This window comes from Belonocnema kinseyi, chromosome 6, assembly GCF_010883055.1.
Source record: "Belonocnema kinseyi isolate 2016_QV_RU_SX_M_011 chromosome 6, B_treatae_v1, whole genome shotgun sequence".
Lineage (NCBI taxonomy): Eukaryota > Metazoa > Arthropoda > Insecta > Hymenoptera > Cynipidae > Belonocnema > Belonocnema kinseyi.
Genome location: NC_046662.1, coordinates 43728836 through 43737741, shown reverse-complemented (window position 1 = coordinate 43737741; position 8906 = coordinate 43728836). Strand labels below are relative to the sequence as shown.

The 8906-nt window shown below is 29.9% G+C and overlaps 1 protein-coding gene across 2 annotated transcripts in view; it reads left to right on the top strand.

The window, feature by feature from the left end:
• LOC117174631 (integrin alpha-PS2-like) overlaps window positions 1-7388 on the top strand; it is a 316127-nt gene extending 308739 nt beyond the window's left edge. For both annotated transcript variants that reach the window (XM_033363890.1, XM_033363889.1), the window contains 2 exons: window positions 614-3142; window positions 7197-7388. In XM_033363890.1, coding sequence (XP_033219781.1) covers window positions 614-3142; window positions 7197-7286 — 2619 coding nt within the window. In that variant the 3' untranslated portion in view covers window positions 7287-7388. The remainder of the gene's footprint in view (window positions 1-613; window positions 3143-7196) is intronic.
• The last annotated feature ends 1518 nt before the right edge of the window (window positions 7389-8906 follow it).

The window sequence follows — 8906 nt, the reverse complement described above, 5'->3', positions numbered from 1 at the left end:
TGCACTTTTAGGTTACAATATCTCGAAAACTGAGGGTGATGGAATTTTTCTGAGGTCGGATTCGGATTCAGCGCAGCAAAAACCTTCGGGTATACTAGGTCTCGTCTCTGGTTCCGGACCTTTGTCAAATTTTGTCGGCCTGTGTTATTTGATTATGTGGTAATGTACCCATTTTGAAATCCTGACTAACTTTTTATGAAATCTTTGAAATATTTAAAAAAAAAATTATATTCATTTGAAATAATTAAAATATTTGATATATTTATGGAATCTTTTGAAATCTTTAAAAAAAATTGAAAAAATAGCAAATATTTGAAATGTTCTGAAGTCTCAGAAATCTGATTTACTTGCAAACTTATTTATTTCGAAATCTTTAAAATCCTTGAAATCTTCTGAAATTTTTTAAATCTTTATGAAATGTTTAAAATCTTTTAAATCTTAGTGAAATATTCTAAACAAATTGTAAATTGTTAACAATCTTTAAAATGGTTTGAAATCTTTGAAATCTGGTGTAATTGTACCCATTTTGAAATCCTTCAATTTAAAATCCTTACGAACTTTTTATGAAATCTCTGAAATATCTGTGCAAATGAACCCTTAACAACTGTTCCAGGTTTACGTAACTCCCCACATCCGCGACAAACTCACAGGTATCGAAGCCGAGGCTCGTCTAACTCTTTCCGAAAACCGCGAACCAGATCGTCGCCATCGTCTTCCTGACATGCCCTTGCGACCAATTCTCGCCGAAACCACATCTCTCAAAGACACAATATACATCCGCAAGAATTGCGGCGAAGACAACATCTGCATTCCTGACCTCCAGCTCTACGTCAACAAGAGCGTCAACGAATACCTGATTGGATCCGGCCAAGAATTCAATTTGACCATCACCGTGAAAAACATGGGCGAAGACGCTTACGAGGCGATGTTCTACCTTCACCTACCAGATCACATCGAGTACATCAACACTGAACAGCTGGTAGACACCGGAGTATTCGTCCAATGCTTCCCTCCAGACGAGGGCAAAAATGTCCTTCGTTGCGACATCGGCAACCCAATGCCTCAAGGCAAGATGGTCAAGTTCAAGACAAGACTTCGTCCGCAAGTTGCCAACAATATGAAGCCAGCCTTCGACTTCAAGATGGAAGTGAACACAACTAATGCTGAAGATTCCGCAACTACGGCGAATAATTACCAGGACATCAGAGTGCCTCTCTGGGTGGAGCTGGAACTTGTCGTGGAAGGAGAGAGTAGACCGAAAGAGCTCTTCTATAATCCAGACAACTACACTTCCGAAAATATCACTACTGATGTCGAATTCGGTCCGGCGATTGTTCACAATTACACTATCAGAAACAACGGACCCTCGAATTTCCTACAAGCGGATGTGATTGTCACGTGGCCTGGTAAGACACTTGCTGGAGCTGATCTGCTTTATCTGATGGAAGAGCCTCAAGGACAGAACAAAATCACCTGTTCAAATGCGAATTTCAATTATCTTCATCTGACGCGTAATGATACAGTGAAGAATCGCTACTCTTCGACGTATTATCAGCACAGTTATCATGAGCAATCCAGTAGTGGGATCGGTGTTCAAAAGGGCTATGATAACTCCAACGAAGGTGGGAGAAGGGAAGTGAATATTGGCGACAGTTCCGATTTTAATCAAGCAAGGCATTCTCAGAATACGAACTATCAAGAGCAGTTGGGAACAGTTGAGGAAGGGAGGAAAGTGAGTGTCATTTCTGATGGTGCGAGTGGTGGATACGGGGTCAGTTCTGCCAGCATTAATGGAGATTTCCACCCGGCTCGACAAAATGAAAATTCAGGGTCGAAGAATGAAAATTCGGGGTGGAAGAATGAAAATTCGGGGTGGAAGAATGAAAATTCGGGATGGAGGAATGAGAATTCGAGATGGAATCAAGTGAACCATTCTAGAGAAGAGTCTGACAGAAGAGGCTCAGTTCCGGTTTACGGAACAGAACGACACTATGGTGAGGAAGCGGAAGAGAGGCGTAGAAACCAGGACTATGGAGTCCTGACCCATACTCGCTTCGACGACGAAATATCCGGAGATCGAGAAGAAGTCGTGGGACCTTCTGGCTTCGACCTCGAAACGCGCAACATCACCACTTCCGAAGATCTCGAAGAATTCTTCTCGAAAATCTCCAGGAGTGAGTTTAAGGCCTACACGAAAGAGGGCAGGGAGTTCATCAACTTCAGAGGAAAGTTCGGAATAATGGACAATGGACAAAAGTGTATTGTGCTACAAGATGGCAAGCGATTCCCTCTTCAAGACAGTTCAGGAAGGAATGTTTACCACGATGGCAAGTTTCACACCAACCGTAGATTCAATCCCATCGAAGGCGAGCTTGTTTCCGGGCCGGGAAACAGAGCTTTCATCCAGTTGAGTAACGGATTGAGATTCGCTCTCGAGGGCTATCAAACCTACAGTTCTACAAGAACCTATTATGCGAATCCTTACGGAAATGAAGAAATTTATGGCCATTCTTCGGGAAATTCTTGGCACACGGAATCTTCGACTTCTGGGAGCAGTATTGAAGGAGATTTCGAGATGCACAGTTCCCGAAGCCACGAGGAGCGACGCACAAATGAGAGGAGAGTTCAATCCAGGGAATATTTGAGAAATGGGGATTTGCCGATTAGTGAAAATTTGGCTGATCCTCGATATGAGTCGCAGAGAAGACATTTGAGGTCACGGAGACAGGTGGATTCGTCGACGCCTCTAGGTCCTCACAGGGACACGGCTCCGGGTTCTTTCGATTCTGCGAAAAATCCCTGCAAACATGCTGATTGCTTCCAGATAAAATGTGTCTTGAATGGGTTGGTCAGGGGAGAAGAGGCCCATTTGAGTCTGAAATTCAGAATCAAGGCGGCTACTTTGAAGAAAGTTGCGTTCAGGGAACCCGTTCAAATTTCGACGCAAGTCCAGACCAGGATAACGAGATTTGCGTCGCTGGAAAATGTTGAAAATCAGAAAATGCAGAGCGAGGAAGTTTTCACTAATGTTGAACCCACTGCGCCACCACCAGTTGCGGATGTTGTGCCTCTTTGGGTTGTTGTCTTGTCTGCCTGCGCGGGTGTCATCATCTTACTGCTCTTGATATTATTGCTTTATAAGGTACGTCTTTTTGAAATTTTCATCATTTTATTTTTAAAATATTTTTAAAAAATGCCACTTTTTACTTTATTTTTAAAAATATTTTTTGACAATCATGGTGAGCCTCAACCATCTTTAACCAAAAAGTTCAACTTAATTTTTCGTCATAGAAAGCATCTTCCTGGTGATTCATGAGTAGTTTAAAGCAGGGTTGCCGCTGGACCGGGAATTTTTTGAGACCGGGAAAAGCGGCAAATGACAGTGCATTTTTTTTACCGGGTATTTTTCAAATTTTTAGAAGAAAAGTCTGACCACGTTTGATTTCAACAGTTTAAAAATAATTAGTTGAATTTTTATGTTTTTCAATTATGCTATTATTTGGCTAACAATGCGTAATTCAACATTTTTTTTACTTTAAAAATTTTCCATTTAAAATTTTTATTTCTAAGCTTACATCTTTAATTTAAAGAATTTTTAAATGCTTCCTTAAAGACTTAAACAAATGCAAAATAAAAGCCTTTGATGTTGAAAATTTTGGATAAAAAACATTTTTATTTCATGAATAAATTTTTTTTTTTAATTAGTCTGTACTTTAAGTACTAAAAAGTGAACAAAAATTATTTTATACTAAAATATTAAATTTTTAACCCATTCAATTAGAAATTTTTAATAAAAAAAAATTAATTATTGACAATTTATCTTTTTTTATAAAAATTTATTTTGTCGTTGTTGAAAATTCAACTATTTCAATTAAAAATTCATAATTTTATTTGAAAATTCGTCAGTTTGGTTAAAAATGATTTTTTTTCAACTAAATATGTAATTATTTCATTTTCGGTTTAAAAATGATATTTTTACTTCAAAATTATAAATTCCACGGTTTTGATCACAATTCATGTATTTTGTTAAAAAATGGTGTTTTTTGGTAGAAAATTATTTTAAAAATGCACATTTTTGTTGAAAAATTAAAATATTCCAGTTAAATATTCGTAATTTTAGATGAAAATTCATCTGTTTGTTTTTAAATTCAACTATTTCAATTGAAGATTCATAATTTTATTTGAAAATTCGCCACTTTAGTTAATAATATATTTCTTTTAACCTAAAATGTAACTATTCCATTTTCGGTTTAGAAATGATTTTTTTAGTTCAAAATTTAACTCTTTGGTTCAAAATTTGTCTTCTTTAATTGAAAATTCAACTGTTTTGATCAAAATTCATATATTTTGTTTAAAAAAACTTTGTTTTTTGGTACAAAATTATTTTAAAAATGCACATTTTTGTTGAAAAATTAAAGTATTCCAGTTAAATATTCGAAATTTTAACTGAAAATGCATCTATTTGGTTTTAAATTCAAATATTGCAGTCGAAGATACATAATTTTATTTGAAAATTCATCACTTTCATTGCAAATTAACCTATTTTATTTAAAATCCGTTTTTTTGGTATTTGCAAATTTACCTATATTTTGTTTAAAATCCGTTTTTTTTGGTATTTCAAATTTATTTTATTTATATTTAAACTGTTTCAATTTGAAATTCTAAGTAGTTAAACAACTGTAAACGCCCGATTGAAACTGTATAAGCTATTTTAAATTTTAAGATAATTTTATAAAAATATATTCTTAATTAAAGAATTTTATTAAATTTAATATGTTTTTTAGTCTAAAATATTTCATTTTTTACTCATTTATATTAAAGTTTTTAATTCAAAAAAGAATTAATTATTGAATATTTAGCAATATTTGAATTTTTATTTAGGACAAGTAAATTGAAACCAAATATTTAAAAGTAAAGAATCTTTAACTGAATTATTTGACATAGAAAACCTGGAATCGTTAAAATTACGAAAAATGCTTAATTTGTAATTGAAATTTTTTTATTTTGATGCATAATTTACAAATTAAAATTTTTAGAAAAAATTGAATAATTTTAATAGATATTTAGGAATTTTAAAAAGGTTAAAAATTAGCATGCAAATTTTAGAAAGTTGTCTTAAAATCTTCTAGAATCTTTTTTGAAAGTTTTCTTTAAATCTTTGAAAAACTTTTTAAATATTCTCTTAAAATAATTTTCAAAATGAAAAACTATTTTTAATTTTCCTAGGAATCTTAAGAAAATGTTTTTATTCTTTTCAAGCCTTTAACAATTCTTGAAAATAATCTAATTTTTTGCTTAAAATCTGCGAAAATCTACATTTTGTTTTATATCAATTGTTATTTACGCATCCAAACTGTAAAGAAATTTTCTCAAATTTTCAGGATTTTCTGAAAATTGTAGATAAAATTCAATTCAGTTTGACAGATATTTAGAAGTTCTGAAAAAAAATTTTAAATCATTTTAAAGTTAAAACAAATTTAGAACAACTTCTAGATTTCTCAAGATTTTGAAATAAAAATTTGAAGCTTCCCAAGGATGTTTAAACTATTTAAAAAGAAAATAATTGAATTTATAATTTAAGAAATCTTCATTTAAAAATAAAAATTTTTTTTAATATTTGATGTTTCTATCTTAAGATTCCTTAAAATTATATAATTTTGAAAATTTTAAAGTTCATTGATTGATTTTTTAATTTAGAGAATTGAAAACGTTAACGTGGATTTGTACTTTTTTATATTGAAAAATGTTAGTACTTTAAATTTTATACGCTTAAATTATTGAGCATTTGAATACGACATTTTGTAATTAAAAACTTTTAAATTTAAATGTGAAAAGTTCAAAATTTAACAGTTCGACTTTGAGTGCTTTGATAGGCAGCTCAGTTTTTATTACTTCAAATGTAACAATTTTTATTTTTTGGTAAAACATTCAATTATTAGCTAAAACTTCACAGTTTTATTTTAAAAATTCATCTGTTTTGTAGAAAATTCATATTTTGATTTTTTTAAATTCATCTGTTTTGTAGAAAAATCATATTTTTTATTTATTTTTTTTTAGATGAATTCATCTATTTTTTATTTTAAATTATAACTTTTTTGTAGAGATATCGGCTCATAAATTTCTCGATAAAAATAAATCCTTTTGATTAAAAATTTTAATATTTCATTTTTCTTTCTCTTTTTGGTTTTTTCTTGTAGTTGAAAATTTAACTATTTGGATACATTTTTAACTATTTTGTTGAAAAATGGATTTTTTATGAAAATTTACTAATTTATTTAAAAATTCATCTTTTTAGTTAAAAATTTAACTATTTTTTTGAAAATTACATCCTTTTTGGTTGAAACTTAATCTCTTGCGTTGAAAATATAATTATTCCATTTTCGGTTGAAAATTTTTCCTTTTTAGTTCCAGTTTTTGTCATTTTAATTTATAAATTAATTTCTTTTGGTAGAAATTTCAAATTTTTTTTCTCAAGAATGAAACTTTTTGATTGAAATTTATCGGTTTTAATTGAGGATTTTACTATTTTGTTGAAAATTTGTTCTATTTTGAATAATATAATTTTGAAATTTTTAAAATTGATTGATTGGTTTTTCAATTTAGAGCATTGAAAATGAGAATGTGGATTTTTATTTTTTTATATTGAAAAGAGTTAGTACCTTTCATTTTATACGTGTAAATTATTCAGCATTTGCATGCCCAATTTTCGAATTAAAAAATTTTAAACTTTAAGTTTAAAATTATAAAATTCAACAGTTCGACTTTGAGTACTTTCATTTGCAGCTCAGTTTTTATTACTTCAAATGGAACAACTGTTAGCTTTAGTGTTCGATTTTTTCAATTTCATTGACCGTGAAAAATATTTGCGAACCGGAAGAAAACCCGGAAATGACCCGGAATTTTTTTGTTCGATAAAAACAGTCACCCAGGTATTGTAAAATAAACGATTCCATATTAAAAAAAAAGTTAAAAATTGAATTGCAAATAATTTTAAAAAGTTGAAATAAAGCTTATTTAAAATTTCTTCTAAAAATTCGTAAAATATTCCTTTGTTTTCTCCTTCCAGCGTGTATCCTGAAAATTCATGCCACTATTTTTAATAACTGAAGTGACCTATTTATTATAAATTTACCATTTAGTCAATTAAAATCATAAAATTCTTGTACTAATTTTAAATTCTCGTTTTTTCTTAACAGTGTGGATTCTTCAAGAGAAATCGACCAACGAATGTCCCAGAAAGACAACCACTAAACAGAAATGGTCACTTCCATGGAGATGATCATTAAAAAATTTGGATTAGAGAATCGAAGCAGTGCCTTCAGAATAATTTCATATCGAAGAGTAATTAAAATGACACTTATCGCGTATAAAAAAAATTATAAAACAAATGCATCTCTTGTAAAAAGTATGAGTGTCTTCTACAATTTCTGTCTACGAATTCAAAATTAGAAATTTCGCTGTGCAAATGAGAGAAACTGGACGCAAAGTTTTCAAAATTCAAGGAGGAGGAGGCTTCATTGAAAAAAAAATTATTATAAAAAATTTTTCTTTCTTTGCATCCTGTTCTTTCGGCAGAGCTAAATTTTTTTCTGATGACGACTGTACTGCCAATGAATACTCTTTCCGGCTCCTACAGCTCGATCTTACAAGTTTCTAGTCAGAAACAGTTTTTTAACTTACCTATTTTTAAGTCGCGAATCTTCGTCGAGATGACGAGAAAATTTTTATCGACGTTGTTGTGTAAATATATTTTTTTGTATCGTCAGCTGTAGGAGTGCGCGCCGTTTTCAATGGAGTGGAATCTATTTTAACATAGTGATTTTTTTAAGAGATTAATATAACGAGAAACAAAACGAGAAAGCCGTTTAAATCCGAAAAAAATAATGTAGAATTATTTTTAAATGTTTCAGAGGGCAATAGGCATTTACTAATCTTTAATCAAAAAATGATAACCAGGACATATTCTGAGGAAATTTTTTAAACTGCCTTTCAGACTCTTTTATTTAAAGTATCATGTGTTTTTTATAGAGATTTATTCAGAAAGTGTCTTTTTAATTTAAAGATAATGAAATAATTATATATTAATTTAATATATAGTTTATTATTCATTATTTTAATTAAAAATTTTAATACTGACCCTTAGAACATGTCCTGATGATAACGATAGCAGGAGACAGTTAAAAACACGTACTTAGAAGATTTCTTTTAGTGATCCGCGTTTGGTCGGTTTAAATGCTTAAATAATTCGAATAATTTCCAGGTTTAACAGTTTCGGTTTAACATTCCATCGTTGAAAAATTGTTTGTTTAATTTGAACTAATTTCAGTTTTTATCTAAGTTTATTTGAACTTTAATTTATAATTATAATTATAAATTAAATAATAATAGTTAATATAAAGTTTTAAAAAACTGAGGTTAGTTAAAATTTAAAAAAGCGATAAAGAAATAAAATTTTTGATACATTAAAAAATTGATTTCTTTATCGCTTCACAATCTTTCCACTAAACGCCTCTTTTACGCTTTTTATCGTTTTTTCCACCTAAATGCAAACTGACTTAATAGAGTTCAACCAGAAAATAATACTATTTCTATTTATTTTTGAACATTCATTTTTTGATTTAAAAATTTAATTATTTTAAAGAAAATGTAACAATTTTGTTAAAAAGTTATCCTATTTGTTTGAAATTTAAAAAAAAATTAATTTGTTTATTTAGGTTAAAAATTCAACAATTTGGTTTCCTTCATGACTAAAAAATCTTTCATGCTTAAAAATTTATCACTTTTGATAGAAATTTCATTTTTTTTGCATAAAAATGCAAACTGTTTGCTTAAAAAATAATCATTTTTAGTCGATAATTCAAGTTAACAATTAACTTTTTTGTTGAAAATTCAGCAATTCGGTCGAA